Genomic DNA, 27,460 nt, shown 5'->3' with positions numbered 1-27,460 from the left:
TGGGAGACAGAAAACTGAGCATACAGTCGCTCTGTTTTTTTTTTTTGTTTTGTTTTGGGAGAATGCTATTCTCTGAAAAAAATGAAGTTAGATATACACTTTCTCTCATTGTCAACTTTGACATGTTGGGCTCACAACAGAGTATTCTGAAGGTTAAGATGGAAGCAGCATAAACACTCTTCCAAAGCCTGTCAATGTTTTTCCCCCATCTTATAAGAAGGAATGGGGTTAACCACAGTAAACTGTTCAATTCATTCTAAATTTGAAAAAGAGAACACTGCATAGTCTGCCCCGTGATTTAAAAATAGAAATTTGAGGGATACTGCACCTTATATAATTTATCAGATAGTGGGAGCTCGTAGCTTACTATCAGGTAAATTACTGATCGCAAGGAAGGTGTTTGTTTGTCCTCTGCATGTTGCAGAGTCTAAACTGTTTTTTTTTTTTGTAGCAGTGCAGCCTATAATGCTTTTACATGTTTCTTATTCAATTCCATTGACATAATGTAAGAATATCCTTGTGGTATCATGTCACATGAGGTACTGTGTCACATTCTGTAAACTATATGTAATAATTTCCCCTTTCTTTGTACAAACTAAATGAAAACTCCAGGCAAGCTGGAACTTCCAATGAGTGTCCTCTCAAACCTCTTGAATCAGAGGCACACTCTGATTCAAGAGGTTTGAGAGGTCACTCACTGGAAGTTCCAGCTTGCCTGGAGTTTTCATTTAGTTTTTACTGACTGATTTTTGTGTGATCTTCTCACTCATTGTTTTAGTTTGTTATTTGGGATATTTGGCAGTCACCCTAATGATAATGGACATCAGCTGGGTATAACAGCCCTGTGTTTCTTATGCTTAGTCAAACACTCTGCTTGTGCTGTGCTGATGAGGTCATAACAAGGCTGAAATATGCATATCCACAGCTAGTGTGGGTTTGGCTTTATTTGCCTTAAATTGTCCATTAAAACGACTAATCAAGTCATGGGCATTCAGAATCGCCAATTAGCTGAAACACTTGGTGTTCATAATCCCATCTGCCTCCGATTCAAGAGGTTTGAGAGGTCACTCATTGGAAGTTCCAGCTTGCTTGGAGTTTTCATTTAGTTTTTACTGATTTTGTGTGACCTTCTCATTCATTGTTTTAGCCCCTTTCTTTGTACCTGAAAAGTCATAGGTTGAGAAAAATACAGTTATGACAAGTCAGAATACCTTGGGATTTAAGAATTTCTTGTTACTCCCACAGAATTAAATCTTTCTTTCTGGCAATAGTGACTCAACAGGACAACTGTTCAGGAGACGAATCTGAAGAAAAATATCCCACACAGAGAAACACGGTCAAAGTCTAATTTCTGATGCTCAGACCAACATTATAATCTGAAAGAAAGGAAAATAAACTTTTCCCTATTAAAGGGGGGAAAGACTCCATAATTCAAATTGAAAGGTTTTTGATAAGGAGAATAGGCTAGGTTTGGTTAATAAAATCAGGATGAGAAAAACTATTTCTTTCTTTATTTCCTTTTCCTGAAAGATTTCCCAGAAAAAGAGCGGCTAATAAGACTCATACCCTGGGAATGAAATGTTTGAGTGTTGGAAAGCAAAGGATCATCATTTGCTCCTCCTTTACCATATATATATATATATATATATATATATATATATATATATACATATATATATAAAATGTTTCTCCCTTATCCGAAGGGGATACCTGAACAGCCGTAGAAAATGTGCCAGTCTCCCAGTCAATCACACCACAGGGACCAACAGGAAATGAGGGATGCAAGGAACTGTGAATGGTAACAGCAGAGCAACTCAGCAGATAAGGCAAAGCAGAATCTGGATAAAAAGAAGGTTCTGCATTATTATGTTTTTTTTTTTTTAACTTCTTGTGGCTCGGAGAAAGAATGATCGAACTGTTGGGATCCCAGTCCATGCCCCATCTGCTAAAAGGAGTCGGAAAAGTAGACAGCAAAGCCTAGAGTCTGTCTTACCCATGACATAAAACTGAAGTCTGGAGTAATCATTTCAAGTAACCATCACCAAAATCACTACATCTAGCTCCTAGTGATCATTTCTGACAGAAAGGTAAACATTTTTCTCTCAAAAAATTACTTTGCAAAGAATTTCTCAACAGAAAGCCAAGACCTGCATTTTACTGGAACTGGCATCAGTCAAGAGGTTAAATTTAACATTGTGAATAAATCACTAAGTTTTGAAATAAAATTCTTTAATGACAGCAGTTTTAGCCCCTATCTACAAAATTTAGCAGAAAAGAATAATGGTTAAGGTGTTTATCTCACAAACAAAAGTTACAGGGTTTGATTTTCACCTTCAAAGGAAACTGGCTAAGATTAAAATGGCCCACAAAGGCTGATAACCCAATACTTACTTAAAAAAAAAAACTTTTCATCACAAAAAGTGACATTTTCCATTGAATTTATTAATAGAACAGAATTAATTTTTGACCAGAACAGACATTTCAAAGTAGTCTTTCCCCCCTTTAATAGGGAAGTAATCTTAAAACAATCATGTGCAGAGTTAAAATCTTTGATGACAACCTACAAAACTAGTAGCGTTACATGTTGGTTGCAAGGTTAAACAAAAATGTCAACTTTTTCCTCACAAAAAAAAAATATACCTTGTAGGGAATTCCTTTACAGAAACAAATACCAGCTCTCCGAAATAGAAAGAGCATTTAAGTACAAGAAATAGTCACAAACAAATATGTTTTGAGGTAAAAATCTAAATGACAAACATCAAAACCAGTAGATATAACCCCTAGCTTTCAATTCCGACCAAGTAAAACTTCTCCTCACGCAAATGTTTATTTAACAAGGAGTTCCCCTACAGGGAATCCTAAGTGCATAAAATCAAAATAGGAGTACACTGCTTCTGTGACAACCACTATACATGGTAGAAAGAAAAGCCTGTAGACTACGTTTTCACAGAAAAATGAAACATAAAATTGACCACTTTTTTAAAAGTACAGAGATTTGGAAGGTAGTACCAATGGGGTGCTTGTCTGCCCAGCCTTGGAAATGCTAGCAGACCTTTGACAGCAATAGAGTTCTGAGGTTTTGGCATCCTAGCCACCATTTTTTTTATAGGGCTCTCCTCAAGCAGTATAATGACTTCAGATATGTGGAAAGTGCTCTAAAGCTTTGGAAGCAGTCTGTCTGGTCCTATCCTTGGCAGGAACATCCCATACAGCTTATGCTACTGTAATAGTAATATAATGATGAAAATAAATCTTTACGTCCCACTTTCCCCTACCCAGAGTGGGTACTTACTGTTCCTACTGTAAAGCAGTCTGAAGTGAACCAATCAACTGACAAAAATCAATTTTTGTAGCAATTAAGACGAGCTGTTATGAGGTTACATTGTGCAGTAAAAGATTTTGTGGAAAAGGGTACAAAGAAAGAAGGGAAATTATTATAACATAGTTTACATCATGTGGCATGGTACCACAACATTCTTGCACTACAACAATAAAATTAAAAAACATGTAAAAGCATAACGCTGCAAAAAATGGTTCGGACTACAACATGCAGAGGACACCAGAAACACTCTGGGAAAATACACAATGGAAGTTAATTTAGAAATTCCAGGAAACTATGGTTTTCTGATAATATGTGAACTGCAAATACATTAAACAAAAACATGTAAATAAGGCCACCAAAAGGTCCCCAGATCTTGCATTAACTACAAATTCTATACTTTCTCCACAGCCTCCACATTGTACCTTTTGTCAAAACTTTCACCATATGCGCACAAACAGCAATATACAGTTAGCAGAACTCCGACAGTACAGCAGCTCCCTACTCCATTCCAGCTTGTTTTTCAATCACCTATTGTCACACTGGGAGAGATTACGACTATGGTATTACAACAGAAGAGCTGTAGTATAGTTTTGTATGTGAGGCTATAGCAATGTTATAACATTATAGGGGACAACTGTGCCTATTTTATCACATTAACCAGGTAGAATGACTGATTTGAAGACCCTTAACAGTTCAACCCAGCTTAAATGCACAAAGTAGTAGCTACAGAGACTGACCACTAAAATCTTGGGGGGAAAAATTAGAGCATTTTCAGCAACTGAGTTATGTATTTTTGAGGTGAAGAAAACAAATCTAAGTATATCTGTAAGAAACCATTTGTGATTTATGGTTACCCAATGATCCTAGAGTTTTAACAGAAGATAAACTGGCGAGACACTTAGGGGTTCAGAGTATCACTGATCATGCTTATGGCAGATAAACAACAAAAAATTTACTGGGGTCTATTGTAGGCATGTCTGTACCTCAGACTCTCAGAGGATGTGTGAAACAGTAGTATGTCATCGGCATGAATTACAATATTCAAAGGATGAATTAAAGCAGGAAGGTTGTTAAAACAAATACAGAACAGAATGGTGCTAAGAATGGAATCTTCATAACGTTGCACGGAAGTGGCCAACAGAATGTTAGAAAAGATGAACTTGAAATGATGCTGTATAAAGGTTGTTTCTAAACAAGAAAATTGTATTACCTGTAAGCCAATACAAGTTTTTTGTTAGGTCAATAAAAAATTGCTCCATTGACAAGACTTTTGTCTGCACTTTTGAAAAATCAGGTCTGTGGTCAGAAAATCAGTAGTTTAGATATTACACTCTGGGTGGAAGCCATGATGAAATGGGCTAATGATTCTGATGGCCACAGTAAAAGTACGTATTAGTTAAAAAAAAGTTAATGGAAAAAGGGCAAAAATTAACAGTAGGTCTATATAACCACTGGTTTGGAGGCACAGAGAAGGCCTAGGCCACCAGATCTCAATTAACAGCTCAGGTATCTATCAAGCTGTAATGTGCACGTGTAGCTAAATGGGGGCAGCATGCTGGTGTACGTGAATGGTTCTTCAAGGCCTGGTGGAGGCCAGGACCTGGAATGATCACCAGGCTGGGCATGTGAAAAACAGAGCAAGACTAGTCGCCCTACAGCTCCAGGCGGCCACTGCTCATTACCCAACCTAGCCTGCCAAAAGTAGGACCTTTGGAGGTAAAAAAACAGTCAAGCACATAACAGTATGTGACAGTTCTGACTTCTAAGCTCTGCTCATCCTCCCAAACTGAAGGTGTTAGATTTTATGAATATAAGGCTGAAATTAATTCTGTTGTAAATATGCTGAAAGAAAAAGCTTGCTTAAATGCAGAAACAGAGTTTAGTAATATGTGATCAGCAGTCATACTAAATGACCATGGCTTGGAAAATAAGGAACCTGCTGAATGGACATTTTCCCTTACAGACTTAAAAACAGGATGTATGCAAGAGCAAAAATGCAAAATCTGCTTTTAAAGAATGGACAATGACACTGTGGCAATGTGTTTCCTCAAAAATATGTTTTTCTGCATGGAAAACAGGACATGTTTGACAACAGGACACTGTTATTAGCATTGGCAAAAGAACAGATGTTCTTGTACAAAGTTCCAAATAGAATACAGGATGTTCACACTGTCAGAAAAGCTGGTCTCTTACAAGACATTGTTAAACAAGGAATCTTAGTATTGTTTCTACAGGATGAGCAATTCTCCAAAATAGAATATCAAGAGGAAATGTATATGTTTATGCATGACTAAAAGTGTATATAAAGAGCTGTATAAATCCAGTTATGTTAGAGGTATGGTAGGGACTCATTTGTCCTAAGGTAAATGTTATATCTCTCACATCATCTGTACTATATGAGAAGTAAAGTTGGAACAGTACTTTAAGCTGCAACGTTGTTCCGTTTGGTTTATTATAAAAATTTATTTGTTACTGCTCTCTAAAGTTGATGCTGCAAAGTATATTCTCTCATCAGTGTATATTCTGCAAGTTTCTGTATGCAACAGACTGTGAATGCAAATATAACCAGACTTTGAATTTTAGCAGAATCCAGCCAGCAAGACTGAGTGTCTTAAGAACACTTCAAATCCCACAGCAAGCAGCAAGCAACCAGTAAGCATCCATATAATTTTTCAATGGCAAGCTAGCCTGCATTTGAATCTACAATCTGCAATTCAAACACAGGGGGAGTGATGGTAAGCCCTGCAGAGGGTCACTTCAGTCAAATTGCAGTAACTAACATTTGTACGTATGTGTAAATCCTAAACAGAAGTATTCCAGTTTATGCAGCTTGCAGTAGTAAAGTTTTTTAGACGTCTACAATCCGGAGTGAGACTAGTTCAAGAAATTCGCAGTGCCATAAATTCTTCAAGAAAAGGTGAATGTCCACTAGCACAGTAGTCCGCTGCCTGTTGTACTTCACCAGCTTCTCAAGTGACTCTGAAAACTTTCTAGCCATCAGCAACAGCAGCCTGATCACATGTTTTCTTGCTAACTGGTAAGACTTTTTTCTGTGTCACATATTTAGTGTGGATGATGTTAAACAGTTTGTATATTCTTAAGATAGTTTGTATATTCTTAAGACAGTTTGTATATTCTTACATAGTTTGTATATTCTTAAGATAGTTTGTATATTCTTAGACAGTTTGTATATTAGACAGTATGGATATTATTTATAATTCATGCAGGAGTAAACCAAACTTTAGTAAATTGCAATGTTGGTATACACAGCACATTAGTAAATGTAAAACCTTATTAGGGCAGGTTGATAGTAAGGCATTATGCAAATGTATTACAATATTTGACTGGTATCTCAAAGAAAACCATGTGGAATATGACAAATGTTTATTGTGTGCTTCAACAAAAACTGCATTTTGTGTATTATGCCATAAAATAGTATTGCATCATATTGCTAAAAAAATAGACTGTAAATACAGATCTGTTCATGATAAAGAATTAACTAAGGGTAAAGTGTTTCTATTATATTCAGATGTTGAACAGTTATGTCCTGTCACCACATGTGAGTCAAATCAGTTACTAATAGAACCCCTAGTACATTTTGTTACAAAGGAATGTAGTAAACTTCTAAAAGACAGACACAATGAGTTCAGGAAGCTTAGACAAGTTATACATACATCTTTTCAAAAGTGCATACGAGTTTCAAATTCAGCAGAACAGCTTACTAAAGAATGTCAGAAAGACCATGCAACATTACAGGAAATTCAACAGCAGTTGCAGGATAAAGGAAATAAATTAGCTGAACTGAGAGAGACTGGGAACTTCCTGCATACACAGTTAATCTGTGCAAAAGAAATATATTTTATAATATGTTTATGTTTTGAAAATGGTTAAGCATACATGCCAGGATGGTAGGGGCAAATCATTTTTAAATGTTTTACTTTCATTCAGTTAAAGCAAGACATCTATCAGTACTACAGTAAAGTAAAGCATATGAATGCCATTCTTAGCACAGTCAAAAGGTAAACAAAACTGTTCTAGTGTATACAAATTAAATGAAAATAGTTAATAAGAATAAAGATTTAAAGTCACAAGACTGACATGCTTGTATAAAGATATACAGATACAAGACAGACATGCATGTATGTTCTTTTCATCTAGAGTACATTTGTTTACAATACACAAAAGCAAAAGGCAGACATCAGCAAATATAAATATAAATATAAAAATGCGTTGGTTAAACTAATATCTATTTGTTTTTTACAAATTTTTTAATAATTGTATAGTAACACCAAACAGTTAAAGTTCTAAATTTTAAAAAGAAAATCACAGATGGTATTTGTCAAACAGTTTTTGTAAAATTAATGGCAGGACAGTTAAATAAATAGATTAATAAAAAAATACTGAAATCCACATAAGCTAATTGTAATGTAGTATAAATGCATAGTTATGCAAATCACAATCAAATTAAAGGAAAAATGCCAAAAAAATTAACTATAGTTTATAGAATATGAAATGTGAGCTCTGACCTTCCTAGACTAGATGAATAGTTACAGGAAATGTTGAAAAGATAAGATAAACAACAAGACTGATTGCCAACCACGTAGCTTGAGTTTTTCTAAAGCATCATTGTTATTAAAATATACTTATAAAATGTTTACAAGCAACACTATTTGGTAATTGTAATAAAATGTCACAATTGTGCATAGATGTCACTGATAATCTGTTTGCAAGTAAATGCATCAAGTACAGCCAGCAAATGGGCTATAGTATACATACAGTTCAAATCAATTGTGCGGGAGGGTGTAAATGCCTACTAGTGGTAGTGAACAGCAAAAGCTTTATAAAAAAATATCAAATCAGACAAAAGTCCATAATTTACATTAAAAATAAACAACAAGGGTCTGAAATAAAGCTACAGAAAAAATAAACAACGAGGGTCTGAAATAAAGCTGCAGAAAAAACTATCTCATTCCTTCTTGACAATACTCTTTTATGGGGGGAAAAACAGGTATTAGTGTATTAAAAATACTGGTAAACTGGATTAAACCTGACAGAATAAAATATTTTACAAGTTGTTAATAGCTATCATAATGGTTATTATTGTATTGTTTAGTATTAAATTGTATTTACAACCTGTTAAACTGTAAAGCTATACAAGAGATGGTTTAAAAAACAAGAAATGGCTTAAAATTGATTACAGCTATACAAGAGAGAGTAAAGACATGTAAAAAACTGAACAAGATTGGTCATTATTTTTAATATGTTTTTGGCAAAACAATGTTGGTATAAAAAAGCATGAATATTTTTAATTGTTGAGTATGTAGTTTAAAATAACAGGACATATGCCTTTGGTGGCAATTCCACTAGATATTTCTAAAGAGACAAACATTTTCCAAGATTTTGCTTAATATTAATGTTATTAAATTTGTAAGATTAGACTAAATGTACTTTATAGTCTTTGTATGTACAAATGTAGAAAATTTCAGTACAAATGATAGTCTTTGTAAAACATATATAAAGAAAACAATGGGTCCAAGATACCTACTAAATTGAAATGCATAAATAGCAAACAGTCTGTGTAAATACATACTGTACAGGATACATCGTAATAAGTTCAAAAGTAATTTGTCAAGTTGTAATATCACTGGTTTTACCCCAGTAAAATAATTGCTTTCAAATATTTATTATCTAAGCCCAGTTCAGTACTTTACCAAGATGTTAATGGGCAGTTCAAAGACATGACCACAATGTTATGGTTAAAATGACATTAAAACTGTATATTTTCAGCAGTGTATAAATGCTTGCAGTAGCACATAGTTATTGTCTCTTATAGTTAATTCAACAGTTGCAAAGAGTTAATGAAACAGTTCTAAGTCATAAATTAAATTCTGTGATTGCAAAAGAATAAACTGATCAAGTTAAAAAAATAACATTAAAGCAGACACAGCTCATAATTGATAAAATATTTTCACAGAATGGTCTGCAAAAGAAAAAGTTTTAAATACATTCAGTTTTGTAGTAATACTTAATATCATTGTATTAACTATGTAAAATTGCATTTTGACTTGTATCAAAAGAAGACTATAGGTTTGTTTCTTAATGTGTTTTCTATATAAAATGTTTTGAGTATGTTTAAAAACAGAGGGAATTGTTAGATTTTATGAATATAAGGCTGAAATTAATTCTGTTGTAAATATGCTGAAAGAAAAAGCTTGCTTAAATGCAGAAACAGAGTTTAGTAATATGTGATCAGCAGTCATACTAAATGACCATGGCTTGGAAAATAAGGAACCTGCTGAATGGACATTTTCCCTTACAGACTTAAAAACAGGATGTATGCATGAGCAAAAATGCAAAATCTGCTTTTAAAGAATGGACAATGACACTGTGGCAATGTGTTTCCCCAAAAATATGTTTTTCTGCATGGAAAACAGGACATGTTTGACAACAGGACACTGTTATTAGCATTGGCAAAAGAACAGATGTTCTTGTACAAAGTTCCAAATAGAATACAGGATGTTCACACTGTCAGAAAAGCTGGTCTCTTACAAGACATTGTTAAACAAGGAAGCTTAGTATTGTTTCTACAGGATGAGCAATTCTCCAAAATAGAATATCAAGAGGAAATGTATATGTTTATGCATGACTAAAAGTGTATATAAAGAGCTGTATAAATCCAGTTATGTTAGAGGTATGGTAGGGACTCATTTGTCCTAAGGTAAATGTTATATCTCTCACATCATCTGTACTATATGAGAAGTAAAGTTGGAACAGTACTTTAAGCTGCAACGTTGTTCCGTTTGGTTTATTATAAAAAGTTATTTGTTACTGCTCTCTAAAGTTGATGCTGCAAAGTATATTCTCTCATCAGTGTATATTCTGCAAGTTTCTGTATGCAACAGACTGTGAATGCAAATATAACCAGACTTTGAATTTTAGCAGAATCCAGCCAGCAAGACTGAGTGTCTTAAGAACACTTCAAATCCATCCCACACCAAGCAGTAAGAAGAGTTCCATGTAATTTTTCAGAAGGGTCCTCCCAAACTGAAGGGTCCTCTCTCAACCCAGTCTGTGATGGCCTCTGTCAGAAGGATACTTATCAGACAACCATTCTCTCCCTTGCCCCTTTCCTTCCATGAAGGCTACCCTACTAGTGGGAAATGGGGGTAGTACCAGACATGGAGACTGGGAGCAATCTGAACAGAAGCCAACTCAGGTCTGCGGCACAGTTTGTGTAGCTGTTTAGGTGCTGGAAAGGCCAGGAAGGGAAGGATAGGAAATGAGTAGCTATGGCTAATCCATATGGGGGGGGGTGCAGTGATTCTCAGCAAGATCATCTGCTATTCCATTTCTAAGGGCAGCGACTCCAAGGCACATAAAACAGGCAGCAGTATTGAAAAGGATATGTATTGCAGTGCACAAAGCCATGATGGTAGCCTTTGTCTTCTCGTATGAAGCAATGAACATGAGAACATAGGGCAACACTAGCAGTCCCCTTGGTGGTGTAGATAAGCAAGCCTGCCACCATAAGAGACGGAGTTATGGATTAAAGCATAAATGCCCCCACTGCTCTTATCTTAAAATGAGAAGCACCTGGCGGCATGTATCAGGTAGTATCCTGACAAAGAGCAATCAACATAGGTTACTCTAGGGCCCTGGTCTGGAGGTCAAGCCAGGCCTACATTGGTAGAGAATAAAGGTGTATACCCTGCATAAATGCAGCTAAAGGACTAGGCATGAGCAGAGGCACAAAGAACCCTTATGGCTGCCTCTTCTAGACGGCTTGCCCCATACTGTGGAAGGTATGTCCCTAGTACAGAAATGAACAGGCTGAGTGTCATGGTCACCAGGCACAGAACCAAAACAGAAAAAAAAATCTGAGCAGAAGGCAAGCAGCTGATGGTCAGTTGGAAGCATGCTAAGGGAGGAAAAATCACAGTCAGGAACATTTGGGAAAGTGATAAAAAAGAAGTTATGTACTCACCATAACGTTCCATGTGAGTTGTTCATCTCGTCTTCATTCTTACAGATAGGTTCAGAGCCGAGGATCGGCTCCTAGTCAGCCTACTACAAAGCTCGAGGTCTTCAGACAGCTCCAGGCCAAGTACCTATCCCATGATGCACCTGGATTTACCTCAGATCTTGTTTGCTGCGTATAATAATACCATGTGTCATTCTATCACTCTTTAGGAGAAAGCTGTAGAAGTATTTAGCAACCAGGAGGAATCTAGTATCTCGGCCCTGGAAAAACCCTGGAGGAGGTAGGAGGGTAGGAAGTAAGAATGAAGGCGAGATGAACAACTCACATGGAACATTATGGTGAGTGCATAACTTCTTTATGTGAAATTGTTTTATCTCACCATTCATTCTTACAGATGGGTAGCGTCCCAAGCACCATCTTTCTCGGGTGGCTCATGGGAGTATGCTTTTTAGGATAGTAGACCCAAAGGAGGCCCTGTCCCTGGAGGCCTTGTCAACTTTGCAAGGAGTGATAAAGGTATGAGGTCTTGACGAAGTGCGTGCTGCACAAATGTTGTCTATAGGAAGCCTAGCAGAAAAGGTAGAAGATGTGGACACTGCTCTGGTAGAATGAGCTTTAATTTTGTGTTGTAAGGGCATATTAGCAGCTGAATAAACAAATGTGATACAATCAGATAACCATTTAGACAAGTGTTGTTTTTGCCACTGGCATACCTTTTCTGGAATCTGAAAAGGAAACAAAAAGCTGTTCTGATTTTCTGAACTCATTAGTACTAGCCAAGTAAAACCTGAGTTGTCTATGAACATCAAGCTTGTGCAGCATATATTCTAAGTTGTTGGTGTGTTTGGGGAAGAACACTGGCAAATCTATAATCTGGTTCAGATTGGTTTTAGTACAAACTTTGGGCAAGAATGAAGGATTTGTTTGTCGGGAGACTCTGTCAGCATGGAAAATCAAATAAGGAGGCTTTATGGACAAGGCCTGAAGCTCTGACACTACGGGCAGAAGTGATGGCTACTAAAAATATGGTCTTCCATGGCAAATATTTGAAATCGCAGGAGGAAGCTGGTTTGAAAGGTGGGAGAATAATGTGTGAAAGCATAAAATTTAGATTCCAAGGGGTATAAGGGCACTTCACAGGTGGTCTGAGATGAAACGTCCCTTTGAGAAAGGCTCTGGATAGTTTGTGTGACATTATGTTCAATCCTTCAAAGCCAAGGTGAAAATTAGAGATAGCAGCAAGAGGAACCCGAACTGTTGCTGCTGCAGCTCCTTTATTGAAAAGCACTGTCAAGAACTCTAATATGGAGGCAATAGGGGCTTGGTAGGGATCAATGTTATTTTGAGAGGCCCACATAAAAAATCTTTTCCATTTGCTAAGATATAGCTTCCTAGTAGAGGATTTATGAAAAGATATCAGAATCTGCTGCGTTTCATTAGAGAGGTTATGGAACCTGGCTATGTTGGGAATTGGAGCAGCCAAGCTGCCAATTTCAGGGACTGAAAAGAGGGATGAAGATCCCCCAACTAATGCGTCAGAATATCTGGAAATGGGTCCAGAATCCAAGGGTCTTCCAATTGATGAAGTCGAAGGAAGGGGAACCAAATGTGACGAGGCCAATGAGGGGCTATTAGAATGATAGTCCTTCCCAGGGCATCTGCTTTCTGTAATACTTTGGGTTTGTTTGTGTCTTTCGGCTTTTCCCGGTTAGGGGTCGCCACAGCGGAACTCCGGTCCGCTAAAGACTGGCAGTAGAGTTTTACGTGCTGGCTTGCCGGGCCTAACGCACAACCTTCAATGAAGGAACGCCCGTTCACACATGTCGCCACACACAAGACGCTCTGAGAATCGAACGGGCAACGAATAACTGTTAGGCGATAACGCTACCGCAGCACCACCACCGCAGTAAAGGGAATTGATGGGAATGCATAGAGGAGACCCGGAGGCCAATCGTGTACGAGTGCGTCCCTTGGGGCTTCTCCCGGAGGGGGAACCAGGGCAAAGTAGCTTCTGCATTTCGTGTTCATGTGGTTGGCAAAAAGGTTGCAGCAAGGCTGGCCTCACCTGTGGAAAATTCTCTCCGCTATTTCTTTCTTGAGGGACCACTCGTGAGGCAACAAAATTGCTCTGCTCAGTTTGTCTATTATCATGTTGGATTTCCCCAGGATGTGCATTGCTAACAGAAAGTGCTGGGTGGATGTAGCCCACTAACATACTCTTAGGGCCTCGCGACAAAGGGGGTAGGACCTGGTTCCTCCTTGTTTGTTCAACTACCAGACCACTGACATGTTGTCCATCTGAATCGCAATTGTTCCCAGAGGAAGAGAATACTGGAAGTACTGCAACGCTACAAGCACCACTCTTATCTCCAAGACACTGATATGCAGATGCGTCTCCTGTTCGGTCCATGTGCCTTGGGCTGTTCTTCCCTGAAAATGCCCCCACCACCCTATCAGGGAAGCATCCGTGGTCACTGTGGCTGCTGGTGGGGGTAGAACAAAAGGACAACCTATCGTTGCGTGAAGAGAGGTCAACCACCACTGAAGATCCTTTTTGCATGTGTGTGATCATTATGAGATGAGACATTGGAAGTTCTTGGTAAGACCATTGAGTGAATAACAGCCACTGCAGAATCCGGATGTGTATGCGACCCAACGGTATCACTAATACTGCAGCTGCCATCGCGCCTAACAATTTTAGTACTTCTGCTGCTTGAGCCTTGTCTTTGGATATGATATTGCAAACCTGCTGATGGAGTAGTAAGACTCTTTCTGCTGGAAGTCTCAAAGTGGTGGTGGTGGTGTCCAATTCTGCTCTGATAAAAACGATATGTTGCGTTGGCAACAAGGCAGATTTGATTTTTCTGAATTTATTGTAATACCCAGATGACTGCAGAGAGAAAGAGTGGTGTCCCTGGCTTGTATAAGCTGATGCCTGGTGGTGGCGGTGAGGAGCCAATCATCTAGCTACGGAAACACCTGGAATCCTAAACGTCTCAGGTGAGCCGTGACCACTGACATACCTTTGGTGAACACTCTAGGGGCTGTAGTGAGACCAAAGGGTAGGGCTGAAATTGGTAATGATTGGCTCCCAGCCAGAAGCGCAGATGATCCCTAGATGGTCTTGCCATTTTATACGGTAGTATGCATCCTGGAGATCTATCGAGCACATCCAATTGTTTTTCCCTAAGAAGGGAAATATTGACTGAAGCCTGACCATGCAGAACTTCTCTTTCTTTACAGATTTGTTTAGTCTGCTGAGGTCCAAAAGAGGTCTCCAGTCCCGTCTTTTTTGGAACTAAAAAGAATCTTCTGGATCTTATCTGGTCTGCTGGGACTGGTTGGATGACTCTTTTTCTTAACAACGTTTGGACCTCTACTGTTGCCTCTTCCCTGTAACTGGGTGGAACACGGATTTTTGTCACTGGAGGGGGTGTGGCAAAAGGAATGAAATATCCTCTGGAAACTATACTTTGTACCCAGTTGTCATTTGTTATTTTGAGCCAGGCGTCTGGCTATAAAGATAAGCGACCCCCGACTGCCTCCAGAGTAGGATAGTTGGGCCTCCTTTCAGGAGCGCTGGTAGGGTTTCTCAAAGAACTGTTCTCTGTCACCCTGGTTTTGTGGACCCCCTCTGACACGAGGGCGGCGCCTTCCATTATTGGCCTCTCCTCTGCCCCTGGAGGGGGGTTCACCACGTGTGTCCTGAAAGGCTCATTGGGCTTTTCGGAACCACACCTTTCCTCCCCTTTGACCCTTGGGGTAGGGTCTGGTAGGGGTGGAAAAACAGACTCCGACGGCAGACAGAGTCTTTCCTTCCTGTTCCATCTGGTCAAAGTTTCCTTAACTTTAGGCCCGAAAAGGGACGAGCCATCAATAGGGGTGTTGACAAGGATGACTTAAAGGCTCCGCAAAGGAACACAAGGCGCATCAGGAATGTCTCCTAAGAGCAATTCCTGTACCCGCTGCCCCACTCGTTCCATCAGCTGCATATGAAATAAGGCACATGGACGAGTTCACTATGGAACTGAGGGTAGCAAGCAGGAAGGCAACTTTGTCTGAAGCTCCTGCAGCTACTGTACCCTGAAGAGTATCTCTAAGCTCTTTTAGGAAATCTCTTTTCAGTCTCATAAAATGAGTGAGATAGTTCAGTGAACGGAGGGCAAAAGTCGTTGAACTGTACGTGCGCTTCCCGTATCTATCCATAATCCCAGAATCTCTGTTAGGAGGATGGATAGAGGAAAAAGTTTCCGAAATCTCCTTTTTGGTGGCTGACGCCACCACCATGGCATCAACTGGCACTCCCATGGTAAGAAAGGACTTTTCCTGGGGGACAGAAATAAATTTATTAGGCCTCCTGGGAGCAGGTTCCATGGTGTCCAGAGACTCGCACTCCCTTTGTGAGACCAGCTCCATGAGCTCATCGAAGGGCAGAAACACCCAAGAGGTGGAGGGTTGAGACCCGAAAGCCTTCAGGAGAACCGACTCGTCTTCAGTAGGGTTGGTGGACAGCCAGTCACCCCTCTGCCTAAGGATTTCTAATATCTCAGCAAATGAGATAGCCTCAGAGGGGGACCCTTCTGATTCATCCAAGTCGGTATCAGATGTGAGAGACTCCTACAGTGCTTCCTCTTACAGATTCTCTTCCTGGGAACCTCATCAGTGGGAACTTCTGGTGAGGTCTCGGAAGTGCAGGGGCCACCCAATGGGGCTTCCTGAGGCTCTGGGACTCTACACTTAGAAAGAATCTATGAAGCAGAAGCGGACACAAGCATTTTTGGGAAGGAGGTAGCTGGACCTGAAGTTGCAGATTTCTTAGGAGTCATAACTCTCCTCGTGGCTTTGAAGGTACCCCTGCTCCGATGAGAAGAGGCCGATAAATCCGAGGAAACCATCGATTCCCCTGGCACTGGAACAGTGGGCTCTAAAGCAGAGGTAAGAGCTGAGCTCATCCGAGCCCAAGTCCCGAGAGGCAAAGTCGGAATCGACAAGTCAGTCCAACTATCCTCCCTGGATCCGACCGGAGAGTGTTGGCTCCTAGACTCCTCGATCGGCACCGAGGACATCCAAGTAAACAGGACCGAAGACACTGGAACAGGCGTCGGCTCCGTAGGCTCAACGATCAAGTCCGACTCCTCCGGCCCCAAAGGACCGGTATGGCTCGGAGGAGGAAAAGAAGTAGATGGCAAAACAGTCTTCGGTCCTGAAACCGTTTGGGTTGGACCCGATAAAAATTTGGCAAACACCAGTGCCTGTAACAACTTCTGCACCACCCGATCCACATCCAAATCGGAAAGGCTTATCGAGGCCAGAGATGAAAGGATGGACAGAGGTACTGATTGCAGGAGTGGTGATTTAGGCACTTCAGATACTGGTTCCAGGACTGGGGACTGGCTCTGAAAAACGCAAGACGCTCGGCTCTGAGGGCTGTGGAGCCGACATCGATGGTTTTTTTTTTTTTTTTTTTTTTTAAACTTCCGAAGAAGTAGAAGCCTTGGAAGACTTTGAAGATTTACTAGACCTGTCCTTATCAATCAAAGCTTCCTGAAATGACTGTTTGACTAGTCCTCTAGCAATTAGCTTTCTCTTTCTCTCCTGAAGGACCCTAGAAGAGAAGGAATGACAAATGGAGCAACTTTCCTGAAGGTGCAAGGCTCCCAAACAGTATACACAGTTGATATGGCTATCTGTAACAGACATTTTCTGTCCACATTTTGGACAATTTTTGAAACCTGACTTAGGATGTTTATCCCTAACCTGGTTAGCCATAATGAACAACATAGTATCAAGTGAAAAACTACTACAACATAATAAAGATACACCCAAACTATTTAAATAAGCCCTGACAAAAACTACGGGCTAAATATGCTGTGACCAAGTGTCACTCTAAACACACACACACACACACACACACACACACACACACACACACACACTTTAAGTAGATAACCAAGTACTTCTAAATATCAAAATCTATGACAAAAATGTCACTTATCAAAGGCACACAACAACTATATAACTACACTAAGTATAAAGGCCTTTAGAAAAAAACGAAGGTCAAAAGCTATATCTAAAAATGAAAAGGCACACCAAGGAATACACTCTATACAGATTTAAATACTATAGAAGCTAAAGCTAAAAAATAAGAAGTAGAAATAACAAAGTTATTAGAAAAAAAGTTTATAATAAATTTTTACTGGCCTGAGCTACGCTGAGGAATCTCCGATCTACTGCAGCGACAAACTAGACCTGGGGTAACTATAGGTGCATCATGGGATAGGTACTTGGCCTCGAGCTGTCTGAAGTCCTTGAGCTTTGTAGTAGGCCGACTTGGAGCCAAGAATTGGCTCCGAGCCCATCTGTAAGAATAAACGGCGAGACAGAACAACTTCACATGATGGCAGTTTTCCACTGACCAGAGATCACAAGTAGAGAACTGGACTGAGAATGAAGTTTGAGGCTTTTCCGAGGAACAAGTGTAGATGAAGATTTAGGCAGAAATTTCTTAGTACAGAGATAAGAGAAAATTACTGGCAACAGCTCTAAAATGAAATTCAGAAAGAGGACTATAATTGGAGTGCTAAAGTATGGAGAACATGTGGTATGACGGGCAGAAGGCTGAAGTGGGGTGGAGAAGTCCCTAAGGGCCTCAACAATGACATAAAAATATAAATTTATGCTGCCTGTACTGATTTTCACACCTGCTACATTAATCACTTCAAGAGTTCAAGTTTCATTATTTTTTTCATGAATTCATTTTCTAATTATCCAACTTAATTCAGTGAGGAGTCTAAACCTCATAGGTAAGCCATAGGAGCATCTTGGTAAAAACTAATCCTGGAAAGGACACCATCCCACTACTGGATGCAAACATGCCTATGGGCAATTTAACAGACTTTAACTTCAAGTCCATCGGTTTAAGGATTTAGTATTGTATCGGACATAATCTCTCTATACATATATCAAGGAGATGTAGTTTTCCAACCTTGAGGTAGTGCATACTTTCCTTAAGACAGAACAAAGCAACAAAAAAGGAAAACAAGTTGTACAGAATGATTACTCTTGATACCTGCATACACACTGAGAAATGCACACAAGCATGCATGTATTTGTTTTTTGTTTGTGTTTCACACACATATACAGATAAACAGAGCTATGCCTACAAATATCTATAAATAAGAACACGCATAGTTACATACTACAGTTTTCACTGTAAATAACCATACAATAGTTACAACCAAAAAGAAAGTGCACAGTAGGGTCTGTTAAGAAGGAAAGCCACAGAACCAACATTAAACAGTTAACTTTTAGCAGCCATTTTACAACCAGCAAACATATGATTAGGACAATACTGACTACCTTTAACTTGAATTCCAAGTTTCCGAAGGGCTTCTTCTACAGACTGACTCTCTCTCTTTCTCATGAAACCATTGTCTATGTGTACTGCTATAACCTGTTCTGGATCTAATGCTTTGTTCAGCAGAGCAGTACACACTGTGGAGTCCACTCCACCACTGAGAAGAACCTAAGGATTTAAAAAAGAAGTGAATAAATAAGGTTAGTCAGTAAATCCGAACAAAAAAAAAAGTTAATTGCAAGCAGCAACTGTCAAAATAGTACAGAGCCAGACAACCTTGCAGCAACAGGACACTGCTTAACAAGCTACATATGAAAGTTTTCAAGCATGTAAATAAAATAAATAACGTTTCTCATGCTGTACCCATTTCGGCATGAAGAACAAGATAGCTGCAAGGCCTTGCATAAAATCACCATGTGAACGAATTGCAATTGGCACGGGGCTCGGGACACTTAGTACATCTTACAACAGGGCTCAAAAAAACTGCTTGCAAATAATATTAGCATCAAACAGATTAACAACAGACTGCAGTCTAGTGCCCTATCAAAAAATAAGTCTCACGGGTTCAGTCCATAGTACAAAAAAAAAAATGTCCTAAACAAAGTCTTTGAAAAAGCTGCTGGGATTATGTGCAGTAATTCCGGTCAGTCAGGAATAGTGAAGCAAGTTCCCAAGCAAAAAAATGCTGCACTAATCCAAAGCTTCAGTTCAAGCTACAGTTGTATCAAGTGTTACAATCAACTTCCTAGTAATGTACAATGCATTTTCACTATATATTTCTGCTCATGCCTTTTCCTGACTCTGACATGACTTAAGCTTTTGAAAAAAAAATATCATACTGCATCTGTATTATAACAACGTACATTATCTGTAATAAAAAGGTGTTTCCAAAAGAACTAGTAATACATACATGAATGAGACAACAGTGATTCCGTGGTGGACTAGACTAGTTCCACTATCAAAGCAGAACCAAAATGTTACAATGCCTGTGTTCCAAAGTGCATACTTTTATTGAGGATTTAGCGTTTTTGTCACTAGGGAATTCTTCAATGAAATTCAATACATCAAATGACTGGCAGTAAAGAACAGAATACAAAAGCTAAAAGTCTGTAAAAACAACCTGTCCACAAAAATTTAAGATGGATATAAAAACTTACTAGATACTCAAAGGTTCACTGTTTTAAGGTTTAATAAACTTGAGACTGAAAATTTTTCATTGATAGGTGGGGTATGACTGCCTCCAATTTTAACGACCACTTCAATTCATGGTTCTCCTTGCCTACTTCCTTCATCCCACCCCTGGAATGATTTTTAACCTTTTAATCATCATCATCTTTATGACATTCAGAAATAAACAGTTGTGCTTGAAAAAAATCCCAAGGGAATGAGAAAAGTAGTAATCTTGGAGAATCATGAATTAAAGTGGCAAAGTATTACTTGCGCTTCAGACTTGCCACAGTTGTTTCTGTTTACTCTTATTTATCTTGAAACTATGTTGCCTTAACCTATACACACAGAAAGCTACAACAGTTTCTTGCTATGCACTCACATTTATGACCACCCAACCAATCAAATATAACACTTTCCAAGCCATTAACTACTCATGTAACAGTTGTTTGGAAAAATCTTGGTTTGACTGAACACCAAATGGAAGAATAAGGAATCTCTACTTTCCTAAAGGCATATTAAATGTACACAATTTGGAACTTGCTTCAATCTAGCTTTACCTTCCAGAAACCCTACTTAGCATCTAGTACTGAAAAGAGCTTAATGCCTTCCACTGCTGAGACCACTTTATCAGCTGCAAGCAAAAGTTAAAGCTGTCTAAAATCCCTTTTTTAAGAATTTATTGGTAACACAAAATCACCATGAGTGACGAGGGCTAGATGTTTCATAAAAGTTTTTGGTGTTTTAAATGAAGACTTTGCATTTTTTTTCTTGTTATTTTCAGGGTCAATACAAATGCAAATCTCTTCCTGTGGAAGTTAAGAGGTAAGAAAGTGATAAAGATCAAGGGTTGTGTTTAACAATATTAAACAAAAAGGGGGTGGGATACTAACAACTTGGAATAAACATGGTGGCTGTATTATCCAGTGTGTGTTAAGACCCCTCAGATCCAGCTTCATATAGAGCTATTTCAACTTTAAACCACAAGTATATATTGTTTACGTCTACAGTAGTTACGAATGGCAAAGGTATTGCCAAAATCGACAGACAGGAATCTATGTTTTGTGGAGGAGAAGGCAATCATTTGACAACACTAACAATGATGATCCAAGAGAGAATCACAGTGTAAGAAAATCCACTGCTTTTGATGGGCCTTGATGCAGAGAAAGCATTTGATAAGAGTCAATGACAGAATCTCCATTCTCCGATGGAACAGGGTTAATGAGGAGGGTACGAAGTGTCAGAGGCAAAGAGGCAGTTTCTCTGCAACAAACTGCATTTGAACAGAGGAACCATGCAAGCATACCGTCTTTTCCTTTTGTTATCCCCGTTACATTTAGAGCTATCAGCAAAGAGAAAAAGGAATTCACAAATTCATGGACACAGCCATTACATAACCAAGAAATGCTGGCTTTATTTGCCGATGATCCAGAAAAGGACATTGCAGTGTTACAGAATATTCTGAGACAGTGTCAAGTCTTCATGGTTTAGTGATAATGCCGTCACCACCTAGGATATGAAATTTGGGTTGGTACAAAAAGTGATCCTACCTAGTGGAAGATGGAGATTTCTTTGTGCATAAGAACTTGTAGCTCAGACATTTCTTTAGCAGAGGAAAGATGACAGTCTGAAAGGAGAGAAAGCTGAAGGGGACGCAGAAGTAGATGGCTCAAAGTTAACCTTCTCTAAGATGGTTTCAAATGTAGGAGCCCCTTCAGAATATGCAGTTCTACAAGAACTTACCAAAACAGTAAATGTCCTACTGATCACCGTTTTGGTATTCCAAACGGATGGGTTGTTACTGCTGACATTTGGTCGCGGTATCAAAACCTAACCTTTCCCAGAAACATGCACCTAGCATACAACCACGGGTCGCAAACGTAGGGGTATATAAGCAGATGTATGAGTGTAAATCTTCAGACTATTACCAAGTCAGCAACCTGAAGATATATGAGAGAGAACAGTAGTAGTCAGCTAGGAGGGGCACAGTAGGAAATAAGAGGGCCCCCCTGGCTCCAGGGTCTACCAAACAAGGCAGATGATGAAGGCAAGAAAATGGGAAGGAATACTACAAATGTACCATGTCCTGACTAAAATCACTGTTGCAGTATTCCAAACAAACGGATGACTCACAAACCTTAAGAGAACTAAAAGGAGGATAACTGAGAATGGTAAGAACTGTCTAAGAATCCTGAACAGACTTAATGGAGGCAGCTCTGGACCTGGAAGAGGCATCATTTCAGTAATGTTTAGTAAAAGTATGCACAGAAGACCAGGTAACAGCTTCCAGGATGGATCTGGAATGTACCCCTTTAAAGAAAGCTCTAGAAGAGACTACTGTTCTAGTAGAGTGAGCCTGTGGGATGGAGGGCAAGGATTTGCCATTGTGCAAGTAACAAAAGGAACACTACACAAAAAAATCTCTTCCATTTGGTTATGTATGATTTTTATGTGAAGGGTCTCCTTGCCTCCTGAAGAACCCTAAGCATGTCCTTTGAAAAACTGGTGTTTGGTAGGGATCACAATCTTATCATCCAAAGGCTTAGGATGACAGGTTAGGATGAAGCAATGAGCCCTTCTGTTGTGTGATTAGGTCCACTTTGTAGGGTAGCTTGTAATGATTGCCTGGCTAAGTGACAGAGAAGGGGGAACCACTATTGCCTTGGCCAAAAACAAGTAGGAGATCTGTGTTTCTGTAGGGGTGGAACTAGGGGATTTCAGACCATATATTTTTCAGGTACCGCTGAATATTCCTCATATGCCACCTGGCTAAAGTAAGCACTGTTATGGTTGCCGAAATGAATCCTAGTGCTCTTAGAATCTCCCTTGCTGAACAGGCTTGGAGAGAAGTTAAGGAGGCTCTGTACCTTCTCCTGGGGCAAGAAGGCCTGCATGTTTTTTGTGTCCAGTCTGCAGCCCAAGAAATCTAGGTCTTCAGTAGGTTAAAGGGAAGAGTTTTTTGAAACTCAGTGAATCCCAATTGCAGGAGGAGGTTGAGAGTGAAGTGGAGAGTCTGTAGTAACACCTGAACCAAACAGGCCTGGATTAGCAGATCATCCAAGCAGGGAAATATCTGTATTTCCAGAGTCCTGCAAAAGGCTATAGCTGGGACTTTCCACTTTATGAAGCCCAAAAGGCAGAACAGTACACAGAAAATGTGCTCAGCCAGTAGAGAATCTCTGGAATTTCCTGCAAGACGGGAATATGGGGCTATGCAGGTAAACATTCTTCAGATCCAAGGAGACTAGAAAGGCCTGCAGAAGGATAAAGGGAAGGACAGTCTGAAGAGACAGCATTTTGAAATTGGAAGCCTTAAGGAAGGTGCTGGACTTGGGAAAGATTCAGACTAGGTCTCCACTTGTCCTCCATTTCTTGGTACCAGAATAGTCTGGAGGAGAATCCACAAATTGAGGAAGAACTGGTTCTGTGCTGTCTTGGGACTGCAGTTCCCAAAGGATGGGAGGGAGAAGATTTAACTGGCTGTGGAGAGGAGGTGGAATGCCTTTGAAGGAAGCTATTTCCAGAACATACTGTAACCTTTTTTGATGACTGTGAGTACCCACTTGTCTGTGGTAATCTTTTCCCAATTTGTAATGAGAGTATCTTTTTGAAAGGCGAAGGGTAGGACCAAGGGGGTGGGGTTGGGAAGATAGTGACAGACATTTATTTGTGAAAGGATGCCTCCCACATCTAGGGTCCCTTTTAGGAAATCTTTTTCTGGGTGCCTTTTTGCATTTTCAAGAAGGCTCAATTTCCCTTCTAAATTAAGATGTGGGGTTGGCTGTGTAATTCCCCTGGTATCTGGGCACAGAGGAAAGAAAGATTTAACTGCACACCTTCATAGTTTTATCTTGTCTCAGTAAGGTTTTGAATAGGCTAACTGCCTGCGGTCCAAACTTTCCCAGTCAAGGGTAAGCCTAGGGGTTGAGCTTTGAAATCTTCTGGCAGGGGCTGGTTGCATAACCAGGCATATCTCCAAATGACAGAACCTGTAGCAGCTGTTCTGAAAGAGGCCTCAACAGCATCATAGCTGCACTTTATACTGCATCTAGCCACTTGATTGGTCTGCTTTACCAAGGACAGAATTTGTTGCATGGATTTTATGCCTGACATACCAACCACAGCTTTGTTTACATTAAGGATAGATCTGAAGTATTCAGTCATCTGGGTCAGATAATTAGTGACAATGAAGGTCAGTGTAGTAGTAATATAGACCTTTCTTCCCCACCTTTCCTTGCCTGAATTTAGGGCATTAGCATTTGGCATTAGCTTAGAAAGCTTGCCTGAGACCAAGGAAACAGCTGAAGGGTCAGCTACAAGATTCGACCATCTGAAACCTATGGAAGCTGTCCGGCCTTTTGGGAGCTGAAGACAGAGTTAGGAAAGGTGGATATGGATGCTAAAGCATCCAAAAAAAGCCCTCCAGGACTGAAGGGAGAAGGGAGGGTGCTGTAGTACTCACCTCTAAAAGACTCTAATAAATATTTTGGACTTCAGAGATTTGCTTAGACTCCAACTCAAAATTTTTCTTCATATCTAAAATGGTCTCTTAGAAGGATGCTTTCTCTACAGGGTAAATGAGAGAGAGGGAATCCTTATTTCAAGGAACCTAGCCAAGAGAATGAATTCGAGGAGTAAGGTAAGGAATGGTCATCATGACCTGAGGCCTCCTCCTCTTGAGAAGATGACAATTCCACAATAGCCATCTGTGGAGCGGGTGGAGAAGCTGAATTTAAGAGCCAGAATGGCTTTGAACAGGCCCTGAGAAAAGTCCATCCACTCCACCCTAGAAGGGGGAGGAAAAGAAACATTTAGTTTTCTGTCACTTTATTTGGGGTGACAGCTGCCTGAACAAAGCTAAGTCGTTCCGACCACTGACTTAACTCAGTTTCCCAGGAATCTCTTCCCTAACTAAAAATTTGCAGGATACCTTCTGATAATGATTCAGGATCCCCCTTCTCAGTTGCAATAGCAGTCTCTTCGGACATGTGGCCCTCTGACCCCATACTGGCCTCCAACAGTGTTGTAACAGAGAACATCTGAGGTAGAGCCAGACGTACTGCTGGTTCTGTAACCTCTGTGGATATGTTGGAGTCAAGACTGGGCAGACTCGAGTGTCAGGCCTAGGCTTTTTGAGTTTTCTTTTTTTTGAGCAGGAAGAACATCCGGTATGGAGGGGGTCCTCCATATTAGAATGGGCCAAACGCTTTAGTCATTTGGTCTCTAAGGATATGTTCAACAAAAACTGAAATGCAATGCCTTGGGTACAAAGGATTGCAAATTAACATTTGCTGTAATGCCCTGCACCTAGGCAGAAAAGACACCAAGCATGGAGGCCTTTCTAGGATATCTGCCTACCACACTCACACTTACCCCTTCTAGCAGACATCTACAAAATCACAGCAAAACAGTTAAACAAGGAAGGAAGGTTCCCCAATGGTCACTTATCTGAATCCAGGAAGGTTTACTGTTCAAACAACCACGTTAAGATCAGGCTGACAGGTGCAAGACCTGCATTCAGGCTGGTGCAGAGATGATCTGAGGATTTACACTCATACATCTGCTTACATCTACCCTATACTTGTGAGTGGAGGTCATACTTCAGAAATGTGCTTCTGGGAAGGTTTAGGCTTTGGTTCCCTGGCCAGATATCAACAGTGACAACCCATCTGTTTGGAATACTGCAACAGTGATTTCAGTCAGGACATCTGCTTTACTGACAAGGGACACAGGGCACATTACACAAGCTGAGATGGCTGATGCACCTTAACTGAGGCATAACATAATCCTATTCTGTAAAGGTCTGACAAGTATGTGAGCAACAAGAATATAAGTGGAACATTTGGCTCCTGGCCTCTTTTTAGGCACCAAAGGAAGAATCTTTTCCATTTAGCTAGGTAAGATTTCCTTGGGTTGGGTTTGCTAACTACCCACAAAATAGAAAACACGTCCTTGGAAAACAGAGTTAAGTCATCCCATCTGTCAGCCTTACAATTCATAAGTCAAGATGTAGAAGTGATCTCTTGTTCTGAGTGAAGAGATCCATGTCATAAGGCAACAGAACAGTTCGGTTCTTACTAAGCTCAGGTGAAAGGGGTCAGGAAAAATATGCATTGCCTGGACCAAGAGGATGCTAAGAGCAGCATTTCTGGCCTGTCCTCTTTGATCTTCTGTTATAGCCTTGGAGATAAACAGTAGTAGAGGATAGGTACCAGGAAACAGACCTGGTCAAGTTATGGAGAATGTACCCCCCACACACACAAACACTACACATGGCCTATATGCTATCATGCTGTGCAGCCTTCTGATCCTGAGTAGTGATCCATATCTAAACAATGTCTGTGTGTCACAGAAATGTATAATGCACTGACCACATTCAGTATGCTGTGTACAAGTGGTTGGTATCATGTCTGATGATATTGTTGATGAATCAATCATGTGCTCACTGGCAGATCTCCAAGAGAAAGTATTTACTCTGTTAACAATTAATTCAGGGTAGCACATGGAAGCCAAGAACAAACAAGTGCAAATAGACATCAGGTGGCAATAGAAGGTAAGGAACACACAAGCAGACATGGAGACACTATCACTTCAAACTTTTACTCCAGACTAAAGACCAGCCATAGTCTTATGACTTTGCTCTTTCTAAGAACAAAAGTAAGTTTGGAGAGATTCACATACCTAATATAAAACATACACCTGTACTCCATGCACAAGACCACAAGATCCACCATACACTCAGAGGACTGAATTAATTACTGTTCTGCTAGAAGGGAACAGCGACAGTGGTTAGTTATCTTCCTTTCACTGCATTTTCTCCATCTTTGCTTTCATCTCTGCTCAGGTCTTTGGCAGAAGAAAACACAGGTAGAGACAGAGCATGAACCCTTTATTGTGACCTGGATGTCCATAGTTCGGCTAGCACAGGTGCTGGAGGAGTTGCTGGGGGGGGAGCAGTGAGTGACTAAAGACTGTCCTGTCCTTGGGAGATTGATGCAGATCACGTACTACATGACTGGCATTCAACATGAAGGACCAATGAACTAAATGTATATGAAGGTGTGTTCTGGACTGAAGGCATTTAGTGGCACATGTTTGCCCCTTGAGAATCAGTACATGACTCATGAATAATATTAATGGCATGACAAATATCACCTAAACACAACACAATGAATATGCTCAAAGCATTATACATTTTTAAGGCACCAAAAAGGGTGATGGTGGGTAGGAATGAATACTGCAGCAGAGCTCATTCAAACATCTACGGCACACCCTGGCATATTAAAAATCCAAACAAGGAATGGAGGGAAGGAGTTGCTACTTCAGCAGTGATCATTTGAACATCTACAGTATACAATGTACTGTCAGATGAGGAGTACTAGCCAAAATCAGGAGGAGGATGCATGGCATGGTAGTCTATGTACGATGTATATTGAGCGGCTGTGTGCATTTTACACATTAGTAAACAACACTGAGATGTTTTCTAAATAATGATCATTGGGGGGAGGGGGGTGATATTTGGTACATCAAATGAGGATAATGAGGGAACAACAGGGACAGATTCTTAATACCTAAACAGTTGCTAGGATGACAGAACAATAAAATCAAAGGCTAAAACACAAGGGTAAGCACA

General features: G+C 39.9%; 1 protein-coding gene across 1 annotated transcript in view; it reads right to left on the bottom strand.

The window, feature by feature from the left end:
• Positions 1-27,460, bottom strand: part of GMPS (guanine monophosphate synthase) — a 1,355,954-nt gene that overhangs the window by 709,650 nt on the left and 618,844 nt on the right. Inside the window, exon 7 of the mRNA XM_044070497.1 lies at positions 18,663-18,828. Within this exon, the coding sequence (XP_043926432.1) occupies positions 18,663-18,828 (166 nt within the window). The remainder of the gene's footprint in view (positions 1-18,662; positions 18,829-27,460) is intronic.

Source organism: Protopterus annectens, chromosome 4.part1 (assembly GCF_019279795.1).
Source record: "Protopterus annectens isolate FY-2018-M chromosome 4.part1, PAN1.0, whole genome shotgun sequence".
NCBI lineage: Eukaryota > Metazoa > Chordata > Ceratodontiformes > Protopteridae > Protopterus > Protopterus annectens.
This window is presented reverse-complemented; position numbering and strand designations above follow the sequence as displayed.